Raw genomic sequence first — 26965 nt, 5'->3', positions numbered from 1 at the left:
TGAAGTGGAATGACCATGTAAAAGAGAACAGTAGTAAAATCCAGGATGGAATGTAACAATATTATGAAAAGGATAGTTAACTAATCACCATAAAGCGGAGATGTTGAGTCGCAGATAGGCACAACAAAAAGACTGTCACAAAATAAGCTTTCGGCCAACAAAGCCTTCGTCAAAAATAAACCCCCCCCCCCACACACACACACACAACCCCCCCCACACACACACACAACCCCCCCACACACACACACACAACCCCCCCCACACACACACACACAACCCCCACACACACACACACACGCAACCACACACACACACACACACACACACACACACACACACACACACACGCAACCAACCCACACACACACGCAACCCCCCCCCCCCCCACACACACACACACACACACACGCAACCCCCCCCCCCCCACACACACACACACACACACACACGCAACCCCCCCCCCCCACACACACACACACACACACACGCAACCCCCCCCCCCCCACACACACACACACACACACACACACGCAACTCGCACACACATAACCACAGTCTCTGGCAGCTGAAGTCAGACTCCAAACAGTATGAAAAGCAGATGCCTGGCTGAGATACATTCGGGAAACTCAAGGAAATAAAATTCATTTTCAAAACAATGTGGCTTACAAATTACGTGTTTGGCTGATTCCTGAGTATTGTTTGTTCATGTGGGACCCCCTTCCAATAGGATTAATACAAGAGAGAGGAAGATCTCAATGAAGAGCAGTACATTTCGTAACAGGTTTATGCAGTAAATGTGAAATCATAACGAAGATGCTCAACAAACTCGTGTAGTAGAAGCTATGAGGATCGATGTTTTTTTAAAAGTACTGCTGGATGGCACTGTTAAGATGTGATGTTGCTGTTTATCTCCAGTTATGTTTTTCACACAGTCAGCAAACCACCATAAATAATAGTTCTTGTCATATTATTTGACTACTACTCTGATAAAGAATATTGTTTGAATGCACACAGGCAAAGGCTTTTCTGTTATGTACAATATTAGGCTGATAATAGGATGTTGTTGATTACACTGCTATTAAATTTACTTAATGTGTTCAGAGGACTTACCAAATGGGTCGTTCAAGGAAGGAAAGAGGGACAAATATGATAGCTCAATGCCGTGCTCAAGTACTTAGTCTTGCTCTGTGCAGCAGTACTGTGTATTACACCTACACAAAATTTTTGTGTCCTATTTTCTTGTGTCTGGTTTGCTTTCAGTTGGTAAACTTCTTTCAACTTGTGTTGCTGTGACACCATACTGCTTGCTGTCAATAGATATGATTATAAAAAGAGCTGTTTAAACTAATATTCATGATATTCTTTAAATCATTTAATAGTTTTAAACAATAAAAATATATAGTCATGATGTTATTTAAATCATTTGATAGTTTTAAACAATAAAAATATCTCCTGTTTTTCAGAGTTCTTGGAAAATTTGGAGGAGGAAACCGTAAGATGATGGTGGAGCCTCAGAAACTGACATACAGCACAACTGACAGTCTCGGACCTGAGATGGCAGTCTGCTTCCAGGATCATTCCAGGCAGATAAACTTACCTGTGGAGAAGGTAACTTAACATTGTGTGCATCTTCATGTTTCTGTGATGCATTGACTAATCAATTAGATTTTGGATGTACAACTGCTCCATTTCTTCAGTTAATATTGCGTACGTATGCCTTTCCACTATCTTTCAAGTGAACTGACAGACGACTCATTTAGAAGATGGCAGACTGGTATATGGCTAAAATATCAGTTGAAGAAATAGTTTCGGTGGCTCCATGCCCAAATATAGCGGATCTACTTAACTTTAGTATGTTTTAAGTTCAAATGTTTATTATGATAAAAATCAACATAATGCTGTTTTTGTCTTTTCTAGATTATAGAAACTGCATTCACCGCCCTCAAGAGCAGCTCGACTGATCCGTTCTATAGGAGACAGAGCTGGGAAGTTGTCAATTGCTACTTAATTGCATCCATAAGCTTGGAGAATGATAAAAAAGATATGAAGAGGCTTTTCTCTCATCCAAGGTATGCAACAGAGACTGGAATAGTTCTTGTTTCCTATCAGTTTACATCTCCCCCGCTAATTTTTTGTAAGAATAACCACCTGTGAGTACCAAACATACTAAACTACTTGTGGCATATTTTCTCTGTCTACTTCATCTTTTCGCTAATGCAGTAGGCAGAAACATCCATTGCAGGTTCACTTTTACATGTAAAAATGTGATCAGAACCATGGTTTTATATAATTTCCAAAGCAAACACTGTTTTTTCTTTCAGTTTATTACAATAGTTTTGTATGTGTAGCTGAAACTTTTAGCTTTTGATCAACGTCAACACCTTTGATGAATGCTATTTAATAATAGAAACCTGAACTGGTTAATTTGTCATTGCTTCCAAGACTTGGCTTGAATTCTTCTTCTGTTTCACTTTACTTTGGGGTACAGTAGCTTAATATTTTTTAATGTTTGTGCTTTTCTGTTAGTTGTACTGGTTGTTACCTATCTCGTTTCTTGATAACTCAATGAAGTGGAATCTTACGCGGTATATTGTGGTAGGACCACATTCGCACCACGTGTTTGTAATTGATAATAATACGAGTAGTTCCAGCACAATTTCAGCAAGGCTTATTTATTAGTAGCTGCTGAAAGATTACACACTGCAGATCTCGTTTGTCTAGGGGTTTTGTCTGCAAAACATTACTCTAACTAGCATGGCCTGGGTTTTCTTCTTGTTTGAAATAAACACTACCGGATTCGAATTACTTTCGGCTAAAAATAATATTTATTCGTACTTTTTATTCAGTAACTACAATATTTTCACTTCGAACATTGATACCCTAAAAATGCATTACACTGTACTGGTCACATAAACACGTCCATCTCCCTCCAATATCGACAAAGAAGTGGCGGGCAAGCCAACATGTGCCCGGAAGTTGCAGACATTCCTGCATTCCAGATTCTTTGGTCTTCTGACCTTAATAAACTCCAAAGACACATATACATAAATACATATAAATATACAACATTTAACATCTCAAACAAATCCATTATTTATCATAAAAGAAAATATTCATAAATAAATAAATTAAACACATTGTATGGCAACATAATGAAGTTACCTTAACTCTCTACTGTGGGCATCGTACTTTTCGCATGAGATAAACTTTATCTCCGACAGTTAATTACATTACAATAGCCCACCAGGACTTACAAGTGTACCTTGGTCCACTTGTCAGTCCGATACAGAAATTGCATCATTGTCTTGTATACAAATTTTTATCACAACTGTAGTAAACTGTTCATTCTTTCATCAACCATTGACTTCCTCCTTTGTCTCAAAACCTAAATACATATGTCGATTTGTTGCCCAGAAATTTACTATAAAATAATACTAAAGCTAAAACACTTTCTCATAATAGAACAAACATAGTACTAACTCCTATATCATCAGTGAGTTTGCAAAAGTATTTCAATTCAACAACACTATTCTCTCATGAGCCTTGTAAATTATGTGATATCAAAATTAAGAGACAGAATAAGCCAACAAAGCATCTGTGTTGTGTTATAAACAGAGCTGAATAAAAACAGTTATGGTGAGCATGATGTAAAACAAAAGCACACTTGCATATACAAAAAAATATATTCTATTAACTATACAATTTTTTTAAGCATTATGGTCTATTTGAGAGAATGAACAAGATTTCAATATTTAGGAGATTTGCTATTCTCAAACTGTGAGGGTGGGTGACATGTCTTGTCTCCTAGCATCATCAGTAAAATAAAATCCCTTATTTATCAAGTTTACATATTTTGCAATTCATTAAATACTGTAAAATTACTTTAAAAAAAAACACATAGGAATCATGAAATCTAATCTTATAATAGAATTATGTGACAATCAGTCTAGATACAACATCGTTTTGCACGAGATGTGTTACATGGCATAGTATGGTGACTGCATTTTTTTCTTTCTTTCTTTCTTTCTTTACTTCCAGTAAAATTCTTTCCAGATAAAGGCATGTTTTTAGGCTCAGTTTGCTCTTTTCTCAATATACGGCTTCAAAGAAACAACATTCCTAAGGCCAAACAGCTTTCTTGACTTGGGATATACTAATCGGTACGCATTTGGATGGGGGTTCTCAATAATCTCAAACGGCCCAATGTAAATGTCAAAGAACTTCTTGAGTTCTGCTGTTAGTAACTTTGATCGTTCGTGGGATTTCACTAAGACATGGTCACCTACTCTGAATGTGGTAGCCTTTATTTTCCTATTATGTCTGTTTTTCCTAGCTTCACCTAGTTTCTTCATGGTTTTCTTTACAATCTCTTCACGTTCTTTCATTGATATTAAGCTACATTGTGGAAAGTCTATTAATTCAGAAATAAGATTTGCTGGTCTGAGATGAAACATAATTTCATATGGTGAAAACCCAGTAGAGCTATGCTGCAAGCTGTTCATGATATCCTCAAAGTTGTTTACATGGTCGGACCAACTAGGGTGTTTGTGACTACAATACGTCCTACAAAGTCTCCCTATTTCTCTCATGTACCTTTCTGCTGGGTTTGAAGATGGGTTGTACACGGATATCAAGATATGTTTTGTGTTAGTTTTTCCCATGAATGCTTTCCAGTTTTTTGAAACAAATTGTGAACCATTATCCGATAGTATAGCTTTAGGTTTCCCTACACTCTTGAAGTAATCTCTCTCAATTTTTGTAATGATCTCTTTACTTGTAGCTTTTCGCACAGAATAAAGTTTAATTAGTTTGGAAAATACATCAACCATGACGAATATAAAACAATGGCCACCTTTGCTTTTAGGTAAAGGTCCATAAAAGTCTACGGCTACTAAATCTAATGGCTTATCTGGAATGATGTTCTGCATTTCTCCCTGACATGTTCTATTGCTTACTTTTACTCTTTGACATTTGTCACATGTTGATATTTCGTTCCTCACCTTCTTTACCATGTTATAAAAGTAGATATTTTCTTGTAACTTTTTTACACATTTCTGTATTCCACAGTGACCATAACTCTCATGGGTGTACTTTATTAATTTGTCTGCCTCGCACTCTGGCCAACATAGCTTCCAATTGTCAGAGTCCACATCTGTTCTTCTAAAGAGTGTTCCCTTAAAGACCTTATAGTACTTGTCAAGTTTATCATACCCTCTTTTGCCTAAACAGTCCTTAACCAATTTCCAATTAGGATCGTTATTCTGTCCCCTCCTGATGTTATTGCAAAGTGTCTTTATGAGCTTTTCATCTTGGATTCCCTTCATGTATCTTATTTTAAATTCCTTTTCTTCCTCTTGATCAAACATTTCCTGATCTCCTCCTACTGGTAACCTGGATAAAGCATCAGCTACTACGTTTTCTGATCCCTTAATATACACAATTTCGTAATCAAACTGTTGCATGAACATTGCCCACCTGGTTAATCTACTGTGATATAGTCTACACTCCTGCAAGTAACTTAAAGCTTTGTGGTCTGAATAGACTTTTATCTTGTGTCCTAACAGGTATGTTTTAAATTTTGTAAACGCCCAGTGTACTGCGAGTAATTCTTTTTCTGTGACAGTGTATGTTCTCTCATGTTTAAGTAACATTCTGCTGGCAAATGCAATGGTGCAATGAAGATTTTTATCATTCACAACTTTCTCCTGAAATATTTCTACTCCTAGTCCATAATCACTACTATCAGTGTGAAGACAAAATGGCAAACTAAAATCTGGTCTGTGTAAAAGACTGTTCTTACAAAGTTCATTCTTAATTTTATCGAATGCGTTCTGGCACTCTTCAGAACAATTCCATGGAGTAGTTTTTATAAGTAAGTTGCTTAAACATGTTACATTAAGGTATTGTCCATTTACATATTTTCGATAGAATCCACAGAGTCCGTAGAAAGACTTTAATTGTTTCCGGTTTCTAGGTGATGGAAAGTTTACGATAGATTTTATTTTCTCCGGATCTGCACTTATCCCTTCCTTAGTAATGACATGACCTAAAAATTTGAGTTCTGACACACCAAATTTACATTTTTCCAGCTTTAATGTCATACCACCTCTTCTGAGTTTCTCACACACCTTTTTCAATAACTTCAAATGATCCTCCCAACTTTGATTTGAAACTAAAATATCGTCTACATAAATTGTTAATTCTGACACAACTTCTTGGCCAAGTACATAGTCTAGTGCCCTTATAAATTCGGCGACTGATGAGTTTAATCCGAAAGGCACTACACAATACTGGTAACATCTCCCATTGTATAAGAAAGCAGTGTACTTTCTGGAACTAATTGCAAGAGGTACTTGATGAAAACCTGAAGTTAGGTCAAGGCTTGACATAATTTGGATATTTTTAAATTTATATAACAACTCATCGATGTTCTCTGGGTGGTCAGTTTCTCTGTATAGACATTTGTTTAACTGTCTGGAATCTAGTACTAGTCTGACTTGCCCATTAGGTTTATTTACAGTGACTAAGGGATTATTATAAGGGCTTATACTCCTCTCAATGATTTCACACACTTCCATCTTTTGCAATTCTTTCTCCACTGCTACCCTTTTCGAGATTGGAATACTGTATGGTTTTGTAAAGAAAGGTTCATGTGGCTTCAACTGTAAAGTACATTGGTATCCAACTACTTTACCTGGTATATTGCTAAATACATCACTATATTCCCACAAAAATAATTTCAAATCTTGTTTTTGGTTCTCAGTTAGTTCTCTGGCTTCGGCTACTTTTTCATTTACTAACTTTTCAAACTCTATCTCATCTGTATCAAAATCTGTGACATGGCTTTCAATGTACTTACCTTCTTTTGTAAATTCAATACTGTTCACAGTCTTATTCATACAAAGCACATTTGATTGAAGAAGTTTCGTAGTGATGACTTCACCACTTGGTAGAGTCATCATTAATTTCTGCCCTGCCCAATCAAATGCTGCACTTACTTTTGTTATCCAAGACATGCCTAGGATAAAATCCTCTGTGAGGTCAGGAATGACAAGACACCCATGTGACCATGATACTCCTTCAATTTCAAAAGTAATAAAAGCCTGACTCCTTATTGATTTACTGTGCTTCCCGGTAGCACCTCTTATTTTAATTCCTACCACAGGTAACTCGACATAATCCTTATTAGTTTTCAGTTTTTTACATAATGATTCTGATATCCCAGATACTTGACTTCCTGTGTCCACTAAACACTTTCCTTTCCATGATCCTATCTGCACATCAATAAACGGACTGCTTACATCAAAGTCAAATTTTTTGTTAACATTCTCATCTAATAAGTCATCTTCAATTTCACTGAATCCATATCCCTTTCCAGTATCCTTACCTGTATCGTTACTACCAGAGTTATATGCTGTTATTACCCTAATTCTTTGGCCTGATTACTATTCCTGAATATTTCATTAATCCAACTACATTCATTTGTGCTATTGTGTGTCTCTCCTTTATATTTCTCTCTTAACATTTGTGCAATGTGATACTTAATTCTATGCCACCAGTCTGGATACAAAGTTTCACATATATCAAGTGTTACCTTTCTGAAATTTTCATCATCCTTAATGGCACTACTGTTAACCCATAAGTTAAACAAAAATTGCTCACTATCTGACATTTCATCATCTACTCCCCTAATGCTGTTAAGATTACCTGGTGTCAATTCCTTCTCATTTTTCTTCCATGTATTAAGATCAAATAACTCATTGGCTGAAATTCTAGCATCCTTATCATTGAAATTGTCAACTGTGTTCATGTGTACCTCGCTAATTTCATTACTATCCTCTTTTATATTAGTAATCCCTAAAGCTTCCAACTCCTCACTTACACCAATAAAACATCTATCTTCACTACTATCCTCAATCTCCTTTTCTTCCCAATCAACATCACAAAAATTATCATCTTTATCCTCTGCACTCTTACCTTCAGTATGCAGATACACATTTAAATCATCCTTACTAGGTGCTCTTTTCATTCCTAGCCCACCAGACTCTTCCATAAGTTCTCTGATTCCTAATACACTTTGATCATTTGAACAACTATTTTCCAGCAAGGTGCTCCTCTCAGCCCACTCATAGAATGAATCTAAGTTTAATTCTTCACAGTTTTCTAAGCAATCAGTGTCTTTAAATAACTTACCTTTTGTTTCTGGTTTATTTGTATGACATATATTATTTGTAACAGATACTACATTAATGGGATAACACTTCTCTTTAAAATAATTACTCATTATGTCACAGGTATCTTTCTGTTTAGTTAGACATTTTGGGTTGGCCCTTTCCATTTGCGTATAAGTAGCTCCTACCTTGCGGACCGCCAATGGAGCCTCATTCAGTTTTTTGACTCCTGTTCAGTTCTCCCCATACCATTATGACTATTCCACTCCTTTGGTTTATTTCCAAAGTGTCTGTTACCAAATTGGTTATGATTATTTCCATACTGACCTTTGTAATGGAAATTGTGTCCTTGTGATCCCTTGAAGTTGTACTGGTGATTTCTCTGATGAGAATCACTACTTCCAAAATTGTGTGTTTCCTTTTTATCATGTTGTATGTTTCCCCAATTTGTATGCCCTGTCTTTTGAAAATGGTTTTGACTATGGTGTGGTGGTTTACCCGTTTTCTCAATAATTCTGTCTAGTTTGTCAACATATTTCAAAAACTGATCTATTGTGTCATCTGGACCATAAGCTAACTCCCACTGTAGTTCACATGGTAGCCTCCTTTTGAGTGCATCAATTTGAGTGAGTTCATCAAAAGGTTTGCTTAGGTGAGTGAGTTTCCTTAACTGATTTCTGCAAAATTGCTTCATGCTACCAAATTCGTGTTTATAAACAGGTCCATTCAAGAATTCGCTTTTTATTCTTGCTTGTTCTGTCTCTGACCAGAATTTACTTAAGAACCTCTCCTCGAACTCTGCAAAAGACATTCCCTCCGTACAATAATGATTAGCCCATGACAATGCTTCACCTTCTAGAAATCTTTTCACAAATTTAATTTTCAAATTATCATTCATATTTGGAAAAAAGTTATCTTTGCAATGCTGCAGGAAATCTACCGGATGCATACTGCTCTCATCTGAAAAGTTTTTTACTGGAATATTGTACCACAAAGTGCCAATATTGTTCGGCAAACTATTGGTGACCATATTGCTACTAACACTTTCAAGTTTCTTAGTGATGTCATTAATACTACTTTCTAAACTCTTGACTTCATTTTTGTTTATCTGATTATTTACATCTATTTTTTCAGTAATAATTCCTATCTTTTGTTCAAATTTGCTTTCTACTTTAACAATTTTATCGTCTACAAGAGAAATACGATCAGATACTGTTTCTTCTACATGTTTGATATCTGAATGCACAACTTTAAACGCATTATGGATTTTCTCTCTACCTGTACTAACTTCAGTTTTCAGATTTTTTACTTTTGCATCTACATTTTAACTTTTCTCCCGACATAATTGACCTTACCCGTGATCTTAACCATATTACGACTCAAACTGGAAATTTTTGCTTCTACTTTTTGAAAGTGATCGTCATTTTTCTTTTCATATTCTTTGAACTGTTTTTCAAATTTATCACTCATGAGCTTAAGAGTCTGGTCTAACTGAGCAGCGTTGTTTTGCTCCATTTGATCCAAACGAATCTCATTAGCATCGAGTCTGTCTTTAATATTTCCTAACCACTGTCCGTTTTGTCTGTTAGTGTCATCAATTGCCTTAAATTTTCCCTCCATATAATTCATTATTTTTGATAGCATGTCTTTAACTTCATTCTGTCTTTCCGGATGAGTTTCAACTTTGTCTACAGGATTCGGACTATTACTGTTGGATTCACTTTCGTATGATAAATTTACATCTGTACTAGCGTTGGCGACACCGTCGTCAATACCTTCCTCTTTTACAATAGTCATCTTTTTACACAGGAATAAACAAAACACAACAAATTTATCTTTTCTAAAGGATACTAAACTATCTTACTCACAGTTTACTGGTTTTCTTATCTTATAACGTCTTCTTTGTTGATTGGTGCGTGATGGAATTCACAACACTGAAACACTACACTTATATGAATATTGCTTTTTTGTTGCACAACACTTTACACTTTTTTCTTCTTTCTTGACTTATTGCGCCGTTATTCTTGCTCCAGTAACTGCATTCCGATGTCTTGAAGGTACCAGCATACGATTTCCTTTGTCTTGAAGGTATCAGCATACGACTTCCTTGAACATTTTCATCCAGGATGTACGAATTCTGTCGTTTTCTTCGCAATCTCGGTGGTAGTTTATTTCGGTAACATTTTCAATAATCCCGGACGACGCCACCATATTGTACTGGTTGTTACCTATCTCGTTTCTTGATAACTCAATGAAGTGGAATCTTACGCGGTATATTGTGGTAGGACCACATTCGCACCACGTGTTTGTAATTGATAATAATACGAGTAGTTCCAGCACAATTTCAGCAAGGCTTATTTATTAGTAGCTGCTGAAAGATTACACACTGCAGATCTCGTTTGTCTAGGGGTTTTGTCTGCAAAACATTACTCTAACTAGCATGGCCTGGGTTTTCTTCTTGTTTGAAATAAACACTACCGGATTCGAATTACTTTCGGCTAAAAATAATATTTATTCGTACTTTTTATTCAGTAACTACAATATTTTCACTTCGAACATTGATACCCTAAAAATGCATTACACTGTACTGGTCACATAAACACGTCCATCTCCCTCCAATATCGACAAAGAAGTGGCGGGCAAGCCAACATGTGCCCGGAAGTTGCAGACATTCCTGCATTCCAGATTCTTTGGTCTTCTGACCTTAATAAACTCCAAAGACACATATACATAAATACATATAAATATACAACATTTAACATCTCAAACAAATCCATTATTTATCATAAAAGAAAATATTCATAAATAAATAAATTAAACACATTGTATGGCAACATAATGAAGTTACCTTAACTCTCTACTGTGGGCATCGTACTTTTCGCATGAGATAAACTTTATCTCCGACAGTTAATTACATTACATAGTGCAGATTTGTTTTGTTCTTTCCGATCTTGCCGTCCTTTCTTCTTTTTCTTCAGAGACTGGGGCCATTTGTTTGTATTTGATATTGACTCGAAACCTCTTGTTTTTATGCACCCCACGTCCACCCCCTTCCTTCTGTCCCCACAGTTTTATCTGTGAGCATATTGTCAGTGATTTGGAGTCCAGCTAAGTCCTCCACTTCCTTAAAGTGATTATTTATTTTTTTCTTCAGAAGTAGCTAAATTTTTGTTTGTTATGCCGACTTGGCTTCATTCTGCGTATGTGTCCATAAAAATAAATTCTTCTTTTCCTCATTGTGTCTTGAGGGTTTTGTGGTTGTCTTTATAAAGGGTTTAATTCACTTTTATGGAACATAGGGCCTAGGATTTTTCTTAGTACCTCCCTTCCTTTCATCTACACATTTCAGTTGTGTCATGGATGGGTATGGACAGTGTTTTGGCTTCTGCTTCCATTAACTTTTGCATTCCATGAGAGGAACTCCTTGTTATGTTTTTTCGGAGGTCCAGTTCAACTGTATTTCCTCTAAATGTTGTTGCTTTTTTCTGAGGGGCATTTCAGCTGATACATTCTCGGAGATATTTGAATCCTTTGCCTGACACACACACGCGCACACACACACACACACACACCACATTAAAATGTTTTGGTGGTTTTTTTATGTTTGTCCTAATTTTGTCTTTTCAGGTGAGCTTTTGAGACCTGTTTTCTTGGCTAATATGGCCATATCATTTGTGAAAGCCTGGCCATTGACTTTGATGCCTTTTGTTTCTAGTCGGATTCCACTACAGGACTTCATGTTCCACTCAATGAGTATTTTTTTTAGGGTGTAGTTAAATAGCAGTGTGGTGAGTCCATCTTCTTGCTGTACACCAGTTTTTATCTGAAAAGATTTGGAGAGTTCTCCCATGAATTTAAATTTTGAGTATGTGATGGTAGAGATTTCTGTGATTAGGTTTGTGGTTTTGTCATGTAGGTTGAGCAGTATGCTTTTTGAAAGTCAGTGAAAATGATAACATATGACTCTGCTCTTTAGTTTTGTTGGGCCACGAGATTTTTGAGATTTAGTATTTGTGCTGGGCAGGAACTTCCATTTTTGAAAACTGCTTGTTATCTCCAAGTTGGTGGTCGATTTTGGGTTCTGCTCTGTTTAGTAACAGTCAAGTGAATAACTTGAATGAGATCCTCAAATAGATCTTTAGGTCTGTTTTGAACCCTTTCATATGAAGCAGATGCATGAAGGCCATCTGTCATTCATCTGGAGTTCTTTCATGTATCCTAATGTATTCAGATATATTCGGGAGAGACTATGACATTTCTATATTGATATTCTTTCAGAGTTCAGCTGTGATTAGGTGTTCTCCTGAGGCCATCTAGATTTCGAGATTTGATAAAATTGTTCTTCGATGGTAGGTGGTTCCGTGTTAAGGTGGTTGTTGTTGAGGGGCACCCATTTTTTCAATGGATTCTTCACAGTTGAGGAGCATTTTGAAATATTATGACACTATTTTGCTGTAATCCCTGTTGCTGTGGACAAATTTTGGTTTTTATCATGAAGTGGTAGGGTTAGTGATTTGTATTTGGTTATTTTATGTTTAAAAGTCTTGAAAACCCTTGTTTTGATTTTGATGGTTTTGTTTTGTCTTGGTTGATCTGAAAGAGGAGTTCGTCTTCTTCAATTCTTTTGAGATTTTTGTTCACTAATTTCCTTGCACTTGAAATGTTTTGTCTATTATGTCCTTATTGCCACTCCTTTCTTCTTAGTTTAACACACAAGAACTCATGCCTTTGAAAGTTACATGGTCGGTCACACGTTAAGCATTTCTGCATCTACATATGCATTTGCATGGATACTCTGCAAATCACACTTAAGTGCCTGACAGAGGGTTCATCGTACCACCCTCACAATAATTGTCTATTATTCCACTCTCGAACATTGCGCAGAAAAAAATGAACAGCTATATCTCCCCGTGCGAGTGATGTACCTTTTTGTATTATGGTGATTGTTTCTCCCTATGTAGGTCCGTGTCAACAAAATATTTTCGCATTCAGAGGAGAAGGTTGGTTATCAAAATTTCGTGTTAAGATCTCGCTGCATCAAGATATGTTTTTGTTTTAAATATGTTCACCCCAAATCCTGTATCACGCCTGCTGCATATTGACATTAATGTTATGGGCCTGTAATTGAGTGTATTGCTCCTATTGCCTCTCTTGTTTGTTGGTATGACCTGTGAAACTTTCTAGTCTTAGGTTACAGATCTTTTGTCAAGCGAGTGGTTGTATATGATAGTTAAGTATGGAGCTATGACATCAGCATACTCTGAAAGGAACCTAATTTGTATACAGTCTGGGCTGGAAGACTTCATTTTATTAAGTAATTTAAGTTGTTTCACTGTTCCGAAGATCTCTACCTCATAAGTTACTGATTATGGTAGCTGTTCTTTAGTAAATTCTGGAATATTTACTTCGTCGTCTTTGCCGAAGGAATTTTGGTAGGCAGTGTTTAGCAAATCTGCTTTGGCAGCACTGTCATCAATAATATTTCCATTCCTATCACACAGAGAAGGCATTGAATTTGTCTTGCCGCTAGCATACTTTACGTACAGCTGAAATGTCTTTGGATTTTCTGCCAGATTTCAACACAAAATTTCGCTGTGGCAACTATTATAAGTGTCTCTCGTAGAAGTCCACAATAAATTTTGAATGTCTGTAAAAGTCCGCCAATGTTGTGGATTTTGCTTTTGTTTAAATTTGGCATGCTTTTTTTTTTTTTTTTTTTTTTTTCTTCATTGTTTCTTCAACAATATTCCGACCTGTTTTGTATACCATGGGGGATGGGCTCTGCTGTTTGTTAATTTATTTGGTATAAATCTCCAATTGCTGTCGATACTGTTTTTGTGAATTCAAGCCACATATGGTCTAAACTTACATTGTTAATTTGGAAGGAGTACAGTAGTTTCTCAGTAAGGCTCCAAGTGAATTTTTATCTGCCTTTTTGAATAGATATATTTTTCGTTTATTTTCTGAAGATTTTAGAGTTACAGTATTCAGTCTCTCTATGACAAGCCTGTGTTCACTAATCCCTGTGTTCACTAATTCCTGTGTCCGTTTTGATGAACATTATTAGCCCAGGATTATTATTTGCCAAGAGGTCTAGTGTTTTTTCACAACTGTTTACTATACGAGTGGGCTCATGAACAATTGCTTGAAATAAATTTCAGACAATGCATTTAGCACATTTTGGATGATGTTTTGTGGGTACCTTCGAATTTAAACATGTTTTTGCCAGCATGTTGATGGTAAATTGACATCACCACCAACTATAATTGTATGAGTTGGGTACATGTTTGAAATTAAACTCAGGTTTTATTTGAACCGTTCAGCAATTGTATCATCTGAGTTGAGATATCGGTAAAAGGATCCAATTGTTATTGCTCATTATTATTGCTCACACTCAACGAGCAGTCTGAAATATACCTAATATATGTAAATTAGTATGTTTCTTTTTTAATAATAAAACACTCATATTTTAGTATTTAAAATATTTATTTGCAGTACAAAACAATGAGTATATCAACATTGTCGATAATAACCTTAGAACAGTTAAAAATCACTGATCCTCTAAGGCACTTATTAAAAAACTGAAAAAACAAGTATCTGTGTTTATCACTTATCACACTTTGCATAATATTACAGCATGTTCATTACACCAAAGTTTTTTGCAATGATACAAGCCTTTCTTGTATTCCAATTTTTGCATTATGAACAGAGTTGACATGTACCACTGGCTTTTTAAGCACCTAAAACATCAGTTTCATTGGTAAATGTAAATCGTTTTATAGCATGCTGTAGAGGATAAGAAATTGGATTGTGCTCCTACATACATCTCCTAGCCACGCCAAAATTCTTTCTTCTTATATATCCATGTACAAAAATACAAAATGTTGTTCAGTGATCATATATATACTTAGCCATCGTAAATAATAAAAAAACCTGCATACTGACACGACAACAGTTCACACGGGTCAGGGGACGTATGAACTCGGTACTGAGTGAGCAAGAACCCTCTAGGCATTGTTCACAAAATGCTGAGTGTTTTAAAATTTATGTGAGCAAAATGATAATAGAATGAGTGCTTGTCGGGTTAAGAAGTCTGTCACATTCTTCTGCCCATCAGCCATGTTTTGACCTTTGTTATGGGAGCTAGTTATTTGGCTTTAGTTATTAGGACTTCTTTTATATGATTTTAGTTTTAGTTTTGCACGTCTTCCGTCACAAGGGGAAATGCTCTTGACCTTTAATTCTTTTCTGGATTGTGTATTTTCCTTTTGGGGTTGTGGCTCGATTTTGAGGATGATTTTTAGTTATATTTTAAGAAGGTAGTGATAAGAATGTAGGTTGGCTGTTCTAAGGACTTTGGCGTTTTGTGTTTCTATATGGGACTTTTGTGCGATAGCCACATGATACAGTTGGAATTTATCTAGATATGTGTTTGGTGAGATCCATATTTTCTATTTTAAAGGTACCTTTTTAAAGGGTGTGGATTTCAAGATAATATTGTTTGCTTTAAGATAATATTGCTTTCTTTGCATAGTTCTTTCATTTTAATGCCACTTGGGTTAGTTCTGTTATGTACTGGATAGTTTCCAACAATTTTTAGGGTTCCGTACTTCATTTGGTAAAAATTGAACACTTCAGGATCACTTTGTCCATCTGTCTGTTGAAACTCAAGAATGGGTAGACGTGTCATGTTGTCAAGTTGAATTTATGTCACATGCTGAAGTCCTATAGTTACTTGGTAGTGTAGTAAATGTAAGTTTCTAAGTCGATGCAATCAAAAGATGCAGCCATTTGTGTTGCACATTTTGATCTCACAAATTCACTCATCAAAACCTAAACAGTACTTTTCATTGACCTAAAGTCACAAAAGTAGGCAAGCAGCAAACTGCCACAGTAAAAGTAAGGAAAAATCTGAAAATCATTAATTTGTAATTATGTTATGAAAAGGATACTTGCCTCTCACCATATAACACACACACACACACACACACACACACACACACACACACACACACACACACACACGGATATGACCGTCTCTTTCAGCTGAAGGTAGACTATGAGCAGCAGTGTGTAATGGGAGAGACAACAGGTTGGTTGGGGGTAAGGAGGACTCTGGAGTGGGGAGGGGGAGGGATAGCAGGGTAAGGATGGGGCACAGTAAAAGGCTGCTTGTGGGAACATACAGGTACAAGGTGGAGAGAGGGTAAGGCAGCTAGGTGCAGTCTGGAAGTTAGGTGAATGGAGGGAGTGAGGGGGGAGGGTTGCAGAAAAGGAGAGAAGTAAAAAGACTGAGGGTGTGTTGGTGGAATAGTGCAGTTGAACAGAGAATGGGCTAGATTGGGAAGGACAATGACTAACGAAGGTTGAGGCCAGGTGGGTTATGGTTGCATAAAATATACTGTAGGAAAGTTCCCACCTGCACATTTCAGAAAAGCTGGTGTTGGTGGGAAGGATCCAGATGCCACAGACTGTGAAGTAGTCATTGAAATGAATAATGTCAAGCTGAGCAGCATCCTCAGCATCGGGGTGGTCCGGCTGTTTCTTAGCCACAGTTTCAGTGACCATCCAAGGGGACAGACAGCTTTTTGGTTGTCGTGCCCACGTAGAATGCAGCACAGTGCTTGCAACTTAGCTTGTAAATCACATGACTGGTAGCCCTGCCTTTGATGGGATAGCTGTTGTTAGTGACTGGACTGCAGTAGGTGGTGATGGGAAGATGTATAATACAGGCCTTGTGCCTAGGTTTATTACAGGGATATGAGCCATGAGGTTGTGGGCAGGGATTGAGTAGGGATGGACGACGATACTTTGTACGTTTGGTGGGCGGTTGAAAACCACTGTGGGAGGGGTGGGAAGGATAGTGCATAGGACATTTTCTCATTTCAGGGCATGACGAAAGATAGTTGTTGAAACACTGGTGGAGAACTACCTCTCATTTGGATCCTCCCAACAATACCAGCTTTCCTGAACTGTGCAGATGGGATGTCTCCGTGCAATATATCCTACATTCCTGTAACTCTCCTGACCTCAACCTTTGTTCATCATTGTCCTTACCTACCTAGCCCCTTCTCTGTTCCCATTCCAGCTCTACAAAGCCCTCTATTCCACCAACACACCCTCAGTCTTTTTACTTCTCTCCCTTTTTGCTACCCTCCCCCTCACCCCCTCCATCTGTCTAACCACCAGACTAAGCCTAGTTGCCTTATCCTCTCTTCACCTCATTCCTGTATGTTCCCACGAGCAGCATTTTACCATCCCCCACACCTGGCCTGCTGTCCCTACCTGTCTCCACTTTATCCCCACAACCTGGGTGCACTGCTGCTCGCGGTCTGGCTTCAGATGCCAAAGACTGTAGTCATGTGTGACAGTCGAAGTTCAAAATATTTTTGTTTATTTTGAAACACGTGTGTCGGCTTGTGCCTTGGACTGGACCCTTGCATTTTGTAGGCGATGTGAACAGAGCTTTTCTTGGAACCCCTATGAACTTCCCTGTGTTCTAGAATTGCTAGTCCATCAAAGTATGCAGGAGAGTGTAAGATAAGTGTGTATGGTGAGAACTACTCGCAAATGCAAATCTTTGGGGAGAACATGCCGAGATTTGTATATTGATAGGTCAGTCAGTAAGGCTGTAGCCCACAAAAGGCACGGTTCTGTTTTTGCATATATTTTTGATCTGTCAGGATGATTGTGATTTTGTTTTCCCTCAGAATTATGTTTTGAGTAAGACTTATCTGTTTTCACAGCTTCACAGAGCAGAGTGTCAAGATAAATCCAATACAAGGTGTCCCGTATAAATGCCCTGATGCCAGATCCAGGGCAACTCATCAGACTGCTCTTACAGGTAACTGAATAATTTCTACTTAGCGTTGGGAGGGAGATGATGCATGTATAAGAGAGTAGTTGTAAATGTTAGGAAAGGAAACTTGTAGTTTAACTTGGGTTGTTTGGGGGAGGAGACCAGACAGCGAGGTTATTGGTCTGGTTTAACTTGCTGAGGTATGGTGCAGAATGTACAAATATGCAAGTAGAAACATTCAACATTCTGTGTTTCTGTTTCACTTATGTTTTGTTCACATAGACAGTCTGTGGAAGAAACCAAAGCTTGAAAACTACAGATATTAACAACTCCACCGAATTTTTCATCATCACATTAGACAGGAAATGTTGAGTGTTTGTCACGTTTTCTGTCAGATATGCTGCAACCCGTTAGTGGCTTTAGGTTGCTGTGGAGTGATGCAATTGCATAGGGAAAGAAGTTTGCAAAGAGTAAATTGTCATGAAAGTAGTAGTCACTACCGTAGGCGCAGGTTCTATAACTTCATAATCGGGAATAAAGTTGCACAGAAGAATAATTATATCACCTTTAACTGCAGGAAGTGCCCTTGTCATCAAGCCAACATCTTATAATCTTTTGACAAGCACTTCCTCACGTTCCATCGATCCAAACTATTTGCTCAGAATTAATGTCTTAATTTATGTCACAATGTGCCTACTTAGCTCACTCTGTCAACAATTTATGGCCCGAAATAATTTAATATTTGAAACTGAGACTTGTGAGAACTATCCCCAATGCTAGTTTACTGCAGTCTAAGGGTAATATTTGTGCGTTTAGTATGAAGCTTACCTAAAGTAAGAGTGATCAGTAATGATGATAATTAAATATGTTATGCCGAATCGTGTCCGAGTGTTAGAAGCAACATTGTTTTATGCATTTCTAAATATCTCTCTTCTTAGCTAATGTATTTATTGCTTAACTGTGGTAGTAATTTTCTGTGTTTTGCCTGATTCAGAAAGTCATTTTATTTTCCATATTATTCACTTGAACTGTTCTCATCACAATTATAATCAGTAGTTGAAAGAACCAGAAAGTTCACTTACGTTCCTTTCACAGTTTTCTTGATTTTGCACTTTCGGTTTGCATCTTTTGAACTTCACTTAAGTCTGCTTCTCCAGCAGTTGAGCAATCTTGCTGACATTTCGGCATGTTCTGTTCACTTTTTTCTTCTTGCAGTTTCGTAATGACTGTCTTCAGCCCTCTGATAACAAACTGTAAACTACATAAGTGATCAGCTTTGTGATTTTGCGTTTACAATTGGCACTCTCTTTATAAAACCAAAATTTATATTTCCAAGGAGACACAAGCCTAATAAATTAGTAAAGTTGTTGAATTAATTTGTAGCTTGATGTCAAGATTTGTAGGGCAGTCAGGGAGATGGATTATTGTAAGAACTGGAAAAATATTTTCTCTGCTATATTTCAGAGTAAAGTGTAGCAAACTATTATTTGAAAAGCAGTACAATTTTAATTCAGTAAAAAAGTGAATCCACCAAGTAGCTTTGATTTTTGGAGAGGGCTTTTTTAAATGGTAGCAGGTCATTGGACAGAGCACTACAGGAGATGCAGGTATAAGCTCTCATCCCATATTTTTGAGAGATCTGACTGAGATCGTGTTGGTTAGCTATCGGTCTGTAGGGTGGTAAGACTTCAGCCGCAACTGCACAGAAAACTAATCTGTAGCCGAACTGCTACTGTAGCTATTTAACTACAAAATCAACCATAACAGTTGGTAAGATTTCTCTGGAATAAAATATGACATTCTTTAACTTAATTTATTCGTCTTAGACAGTGGAAACATGCCAGACTGTGTCACACTAATTCCTTTAGTGATACTAATAAAAAATAAATAAAAAAACTATGGACTATTCGGTATTCCTATTCCAGTGAAATATTTCCCCCAGTGTGCTAATAAACACTTTATAATTTGGCTTTGCATTTTTATGGCTCACAGTCTAATGTGTACAGAATGTGGATTGAGAGTAATGTGAAAAAGCTGAAAATAATGAGAATTACCAGAAACGTGAATACCGAGAAACTTACCATCAGAACTGGTGATCACATAGTTGAGGAAGTTAAGGAATTCTGCTACCAAGGCAGCAAAATAACCAACAGTGGATAGAGCAAGGGCGTAGAAAACATACTAGCACTGGCAAGAAGGGCATGCCTCCTGGCCAAGAAAAGCCAACTACTATCAAACTAGGCCTGGATTTGAGTGAAAAATTTCTGAAAATGTTCTTTTGGAGTGCAGCAAGGTATGTTTTTGAAACATGGACTATGGGAACACTGGAGCAAAATAGGATTGAAGCATTTGATATGAGCTACAGAAGAATGTTGAAAACTAGGTGAATTCATATGGGTAAGGAATGATGTGATTCTCCACAGAATTGGCAAGGAAAGGAATATATAGGAAACACTGACAAGAAGGGACAACATGATAGGACATGTGTTAAGACCTTAGGGAATAAATTCCATGGTATTAAAGGGAGCTGTAGAGAGTAGGAACTGTAGAGGGAGATGGAGATTGGAATACTTCTAGCAAAGAACAGAGGACATACGTTTGCATAAGTGCTATTCTGAGATGAAAAGGTTGACATAGGACAGGAGTTTTAGGTGGGCCGCATCAAACCAGTCAGAAGACTGATTATATCCCCCCCCCCCCCCCCCCCCCCCCCCCCAGACATATTTGGAAGGAGATCAGAGGTACATGATACGTGATGATGAGGTAAATGATCGTGATCCAGGAAGTGGAGAACACAACAGGCTGAGAATTAATGCTGTCTTTGAAGAACATAAAGGCTCTAGGGTTATGGAGTTAACATAGCAACTGTGAATAATGGTTCTTTAATCTCACTTAAGTTTCTGGAAGTGAAATACAAAATTGTTTGCCTGTCAGAAATGCATTTAATAGTTGTAATCTGAAGTATCCCACATTGAAAAGGATGCTAACCAGTTGCTAAGTCAACTTTATAACTGTGTTCTGTTCCACGCTCTTTAAATTATTGTGCAGTAGCGATGCAATAATGTTATTTCTGAATTGTATTATACAGCCGGAGCGATTACCTCATGCCAAATATGTAAAAGGTGACACTGCAGCTCATTGTTTTTCTTTTTCCCACACAGCAATGTTGGTAGCTGCTGCAATAAAGGAACTACGCTCGCATGTTCTGCAGACACTTTTGTTCGTGATCAGTCACTACACGATGGTTGCAATATCTCAGCAAGCAGGTAAGGCAAATGTTTCTGTGAATTAACTGCTGTGTTCATTTCATTACTTTTATTATGAGCAGACTAACAACTCATATGTCTCTCTTCAGTATGTGTAAGAATTCAGTGTATGCAAATGCCAAATTTCTTGATGAACTTCGCTCAAGAAATTCTTCTGTTATCAACTGACAAATAACTTCATTTGATTTATGTGAATTTATTACTTGAAGAAAAAAATTCTTAGATATCACACCAGATGAGTGTCAAAGTGGCACGATGTTTTGACATCAAATCAAGACAGCGTCGTCAGGTAATCAGATGAGGTGACATTGCTCTCAGCTTGTCTGATTTGCAGATATTGTTTATACCTCCCCTGATCACCTTCTGTTACTGGTGTGTGGCCAGAAATTGATCTTTGTGTCTGGTGTGAAATGTGCAATGATGTTATTTGCTTTACTGATAGCATATCTATTGTCCCATTTAATAAAATTTTCTGAAAGACATATTTTCACAGCCTCTTTTGATGACACTGTCCCAATAGGAGGCAGCCTGCACCATGATTTTTGTATTCATACTGTAGACTGTCTTGCATCAACTCAGTGTTAACAGTGGTGCAACCTTTCTTCAACCAGGAAACAGTCATTTTTAATGGTGAACTTTGATTCTCCTCCAAGACAGTCCAGATCTGTCCTTTATACATCCAGTTATTGACCAACAACATGCATCCATATAAATAAAAATGTAAATGTTCATTTGTACAAAATTGTGTATCTCTGGAAGTTCTTCAGTAATTGCTTTGAAATTATGGCACAATATTTCATTTGAATACAGGCATTTTTATGTACTACTGGAATGCCCCAAACTTGTGCGCGCACACTCATCCTCTCTCTCTCTCTCTCTCTCTCTCTCTCTCTCTCTCTCTCTGTGTCTGTTGCTGGCCACATGTTTCTGTGTCGCAATCTCCTTCACCCCCTTTCCCATCCTTCCCCCCTCTCTGTACATCACCTCCTCCCCCGTGTCTGCATCCATATTCTTCTCCTCCCCTCTCTCCACTTCTTCTGCCCCTTCCCCCCTGTTTCTATATCCCATCTCCTCCCACCCCCTTTCTGCATCAATCTTCTCCATACCCTCTCTCTATGACCATCTCCTCCTTACCACTTTCTACGTTGTTTCCTCCCACCCTTACTAAGCAATGTGGCACAGTGGTTAGCACAGTGGATTCATTTTCAGGAAGACAATGGTTCAAACCCGCGTCTGACCATCCAGATTTAAGTTTACTGTGATTTCTCTAAATCGCTTCAGGCAAATGCCGGGTGGTTCCTTTTAAAGGGCATGGCTGATTTTCTTGCCTAATCCAAAGTTGCACTCAGTCTCTAATGACCTCATTGTCAATGAGACGTTAAACACTATCCTCCTACTCCAGGGGCGACGTTCCCAGCCCCCTAACCCCCCCCCCCCCCCTCTCCCTCTGACCTTGAGTCTTGTTTAATCTTGTTACAAATTCAGATTCTGTATTAGTGTTCTAATCATAAGCCATAAATACAATTTTTCTGTTTGCTAACAACATATCCCCCCCCCCCATACACACACAAACACACACACACACACACACACACACACACACACACACACAAAGATATATGTTAACAATGTTCCCCTTACATATTAAATGCTTATTTATGTGAGGGGTGTTAAATGTATACTGTGACACTTTTTTTTTTTTTTTCCCCCCCCTCCCAATTTTGGTTGAAAACAATGCGAAATTTGCTCTGGAACGTGGTGGAATATTGCCGCTTCAGCCCCTATAGTTTCATGAAGTTCAGATAGATGGTGTTACTATATGTGTCTCTCAAAAAGGCATCTTTATTTAATTGGATAGATAAAAAAATCTACTCACCAAGTGGCAGGAGGACACACACACAAAAAATGGTTGTAATTGGTAAGTTTTCAGAGCCAGTGACTCCTTCTTTAGGCAGAAGTGTTGAAGGGGAAGGAAAAGTACTGGGGAGGTCTAGGAAAAGGGGTAGATTTTGAGAAAGTAATCCAGAACCGCAGATCAGCGGAGACTATCCATACAGGATAAGAAGGAAAGACTGATTGTTGGTGACTGCATCAGACGAGATTTGAAAACCTGAGAGCTTAAAGGTGGAAGAGAGGGCAATATGCAGACAGAGATTACTGCTTAAACACCATGCCTGAGTTAATAAGAGTGAAAAGCTAAGTGCATTGTATGTAACAGAGGTGGGAGGGGGGTAGTTAATAATTGACGGGAGAGACAAAGAAAGATGTAGAAAGCTGAAACAGAGTGAAGCAAAGAGTAGTTAACAGTGAAGAAATGCTGAGACAGAACAAATTAACATAAATTAAGAGCAGGTGGATGGTGAGAACCAAGGACATGTAGTGCTAGTTCCCACCTCCGGAGTTCTGAGAAACTGGTGTCTGGCGGGAGAATCCAGATGGTGCATGTGGTGAAACAGGCGCCGAGGTCATGAATGTCATGTTGTAAAGCATGCTCTGCAACAGGATGTTGCAAGTTTCCTGTGCCTATCCATCCTAATTGATAATTTTGTGGTTGTCATACTTACATAGAAGGCTAAACAGTGTTTACATAACGGTTGGTATATGACGTATCGTTTTACGGGTGGCTCTCCCTTTGATAGTATATGTTTTGCCAGTTACAGGGCTGTTATAGGTGGTGGTAGGAGGGTGCATAAGGCAAGTCTTGCAGTGGGTATAGTCACAGGGGTAGTACCCATAGGGTAGCAAGATGGGTGCAGGGTCTGACAAGAATATTTCCGAGATTGGGAGAGCAACGGAAAACTATTCTAGGTGTGGTGGCTCAATCCCGTCTGCATTGTTTCTTTGTGCCAGGTAGGGCTGTCAACAAGTGAAGTGTCCAGGCATCTCGGAGAGAACCAAAGCGATGTTGTTCAGACATGGAGGAGATACCGAGAGACTGGAACTGTAGATGACACGCCTCATTCAGGCTACCCAAGGGCTACTACTGCAGTGGATGACTGCTATCTACGGATTATGGCTCGGAGGAACCCTGACACCAATGCCACCATGCTGAATAATGCTTTTTGTGCAGCCACAGGACGTCTTGTTATGACTAAAACTGTGCAACGTCCCTCCCAACATCCATGGCGAGGTCCATCTTTGCAACCACAACACCATGCAGCGCGGTACAGATGGGCCCAACAACATGTTGAATGGACCGCTCAGGATTGACATCACTTTCTCTTCACCGATGAGTGTTGCATATGCCTTCAACTAGACAATCGTTGGAAGTATGTTTGGAGGCAACCGGGTTAGGCTGAATGCCTTAGGCACACTGTCCAGTGAGCGCAGCAAGGTCGAGGTTCCCTGATGTTTTGGGTTGGCATTGTGTGGGGCCGACATAAGCAACTGGTGGTGATGGAAGGCATCGTAACAACCATATTGGCGAGGAATGTTATTCATGGACGACAGTTCACGCCTCCATCATGCACATCTTGTGAATGGCTTCCTTCAGGGCAATGTCATCACTCGAACCCTATCAAACATGCGTGGGATAAATTGATAAGGCCTATTTATGGACAATGTGACCCACCAACCACTCTGAGGGATCAATGCCGAATCGCCACTGACGAATGGGAAAATCTGGACCAACAGTGCCTTGATGAACTTGTGGATAGTATGCCACGACGAAAACAGACATGCGTCAATGCAAGAGGATGTGCTACTAGGTATTAAGGTACCAGTGTGTACAGCAATATGGACCACCACCTCTGAAGGTCTCGCTGTGTGATGGTTCAACACGCCATGTATGGTTTTTCATCAGCAGTGAAAAGGGCAGAAATGATGTTGATGTTGCTCTTGCTCTCTATTCCAATTTTCTGTATGGGTTCCAGAACTCTTGGAACCAAGGTGATGCAAAACTGTTTTTGATGTGTGTGTATATATGATACAGAATCATACATGAAATATATATACAGGGTACATTGTTACAGAAAATCTTAAAGATTATTAGATCAATTTACTTCCACATACACACAGCCCCCCCCCCCCCCCACACACACACACACAATATAACACTGCTTTTACATTCGCAGAATTAATGTTTTCTCATTATTTACAACATTTTTTATTGTTCCCATCAAATTTCCTACGCTAACAATGTCAGTTCAGCCCAATTTTGCATTAACACGTCCATAATTTTCCTATGATTTACACTTTATGATCAATGTTTTTAGTGTGACATAAAATGACGGCATGGCATTGGCCTTCAAGTAGTGTTAACAAATATTACATGGTTAAGTTCTTGACCCGAGGATGCTGTAGTCAGCAGATCTGAATTGTTAAAAGTCGCAACAAATTGTGCTTTATCTCCTGCCTCTGCCCCTTAGCAGTATGGCTGATAGGAGGAACTAGGTTTGTTCGAAGAAAGGTATCATGACTGATTAAAACTGTTTTCAAAGTGTCTCTAGCTCTCTATTGTGCATGCGTAGCTTTATGATCATGGCGCCTTTGTGTTACTCAGACCAATATTTTGCGCATTTCGGTGTTTGGCCACTTGTAGCACTACTTGACACCTTTGGTCAGTGATGTTATTCCAACCTCCTTGCCTTTGCTATCACTTTGTGTTTCTCAAATGTTTCTGGTTTAAATAGTAAACTGCTGTGCCAGTTACACATTTTTCATGCTTAGCAGTAAATGTTTTGAGAGTTTGTTGTTGTCAGGTGCAAATATTTACGTAAGTATTTCTTGTAATGTTTCACAAACAAAAAATGTAAATGATGGTTTGTGTGTGTGTGTTTTCCTACATAATGGAGGAGGCAGGCTATTGTCTAACGTCAAAAAGACAGCTACTCTGCAAGAGGTCAGAACAATGTATATGCAGACATCACACAAAATACTTATGTATTTGCATTTGGCAATGAGAATAAATACTTGAACCGCATTGTGCTAAGCATGAAAAAATTTCGTAAATAGTGCAGTGTTTCATCATTTAAATAATTAATGACAGTTGCAGGCTGATTATGATGAATAAAACTAACTCAAATGTTTCTAATTCTCAGATGCTTACCAGTTCCAGTTATGCCAGCGTCTAAATGTAATACAAACTCAAATAACCTTTATTGGATAATAAACAAATCTCTGACATGTATTTCGATGACTAATATGTGCATATATTGTACAAAAACTACGAAAATACAGGGGAGGGTGGCAGGGGTAGATCATAAATGTAACTTTTACCGCATAAAAAGTTATATCTCACGTGTTACATTGGCCTTTTTTTATTTTCATGAAAAATAGTCCCTTGAAGAAGCAGTCCCTCCCTCCCTCCCTCCCTCTCTCTCTCTCTCTCTCTCTCTCTCTCTCTCTCTCTCTCTCTCTCTCTGTGTGTGTGTGTGTGTGTGTGTGTGTGTGTGTGTGTGTAAGAAAGATAGTGAAATGTTGATAGCAAACAGCAAACTTGTATTATGGCTTACAGTTATAATACTACTGCAGAATTTGAATTTGCAATAACAATAAACAAGACTCGAGATCAGAGAGAGAGTGGGGGGAGAAAGATATGGTCAGAGGTGCGGGTGGAAATAGACCTTGAGTGTGAAAAGGTGTAGATGGGGGAGGGGGGATGGACAGAGAAAGGGTGGAGAGGATGATGAACACAGAGAAATGGGGGGAGGATGGGCAGGAGGAGGTCGTGAGAGAGGGGGGGGAGGGAGGTAATGGACAGAAAGGGGGGAAGAGAAGGTAGAGGGGAG

At 38.3% G+C, this 26965-nt stretch overlaps 1 protein-coding gene across 1 annotated transcript in view; it reads left to right on the top strand.

Moving 5' to 3' along the window:
- Positions 1 to 26965, top strand: part of LOC126240282 (transformation/transcription domain-associated protein) — a 491514-nt gene that overhangs the window by 144622 nt on the left and 319927 nt on the right. Inside the window, exons 18-21 of the mRNA XM_049947913.1 lie at positions 1464 to 1608; positions 1918 to 2069; positions 17918 to 18015; positions 21132 to 21236. Of these exons, the coding sequence (XP_049803870.1) occupies positions 1464 to 1608; positions 1918 to 2069; positions 17918 to 18015; positions 21132 to 21236 (500 nt within the window). The remainder of the gene's footprint in view (positions 1 to 1463; positions 1609 to 1917; positions 2070 to 17917; positions 18016 to 21131; positions 21237 to 26965) is intronic.

This window comes from Schistocerca nitens, chromosome 1, assembly GCF_023898315.1.
Source record: "Schistocerca nitens isolate TAMUIC-IGC-003100 chromosome 1, iqSchNite1.1, whole genome shotgun sequence".
In the NCBI taxonomy this organism is placed as follows: domain Eukaryota; kingdom Metazoa; phylum Arthropoda; class Insecta; order Orthoptera; family Acrididae; genus Schistocerca; species Schistocerca nitens.
Note: the sequence above shows the minus strand (reverse complement) of the source record. Positions and strands in the feature narration are given on the sequence as shown.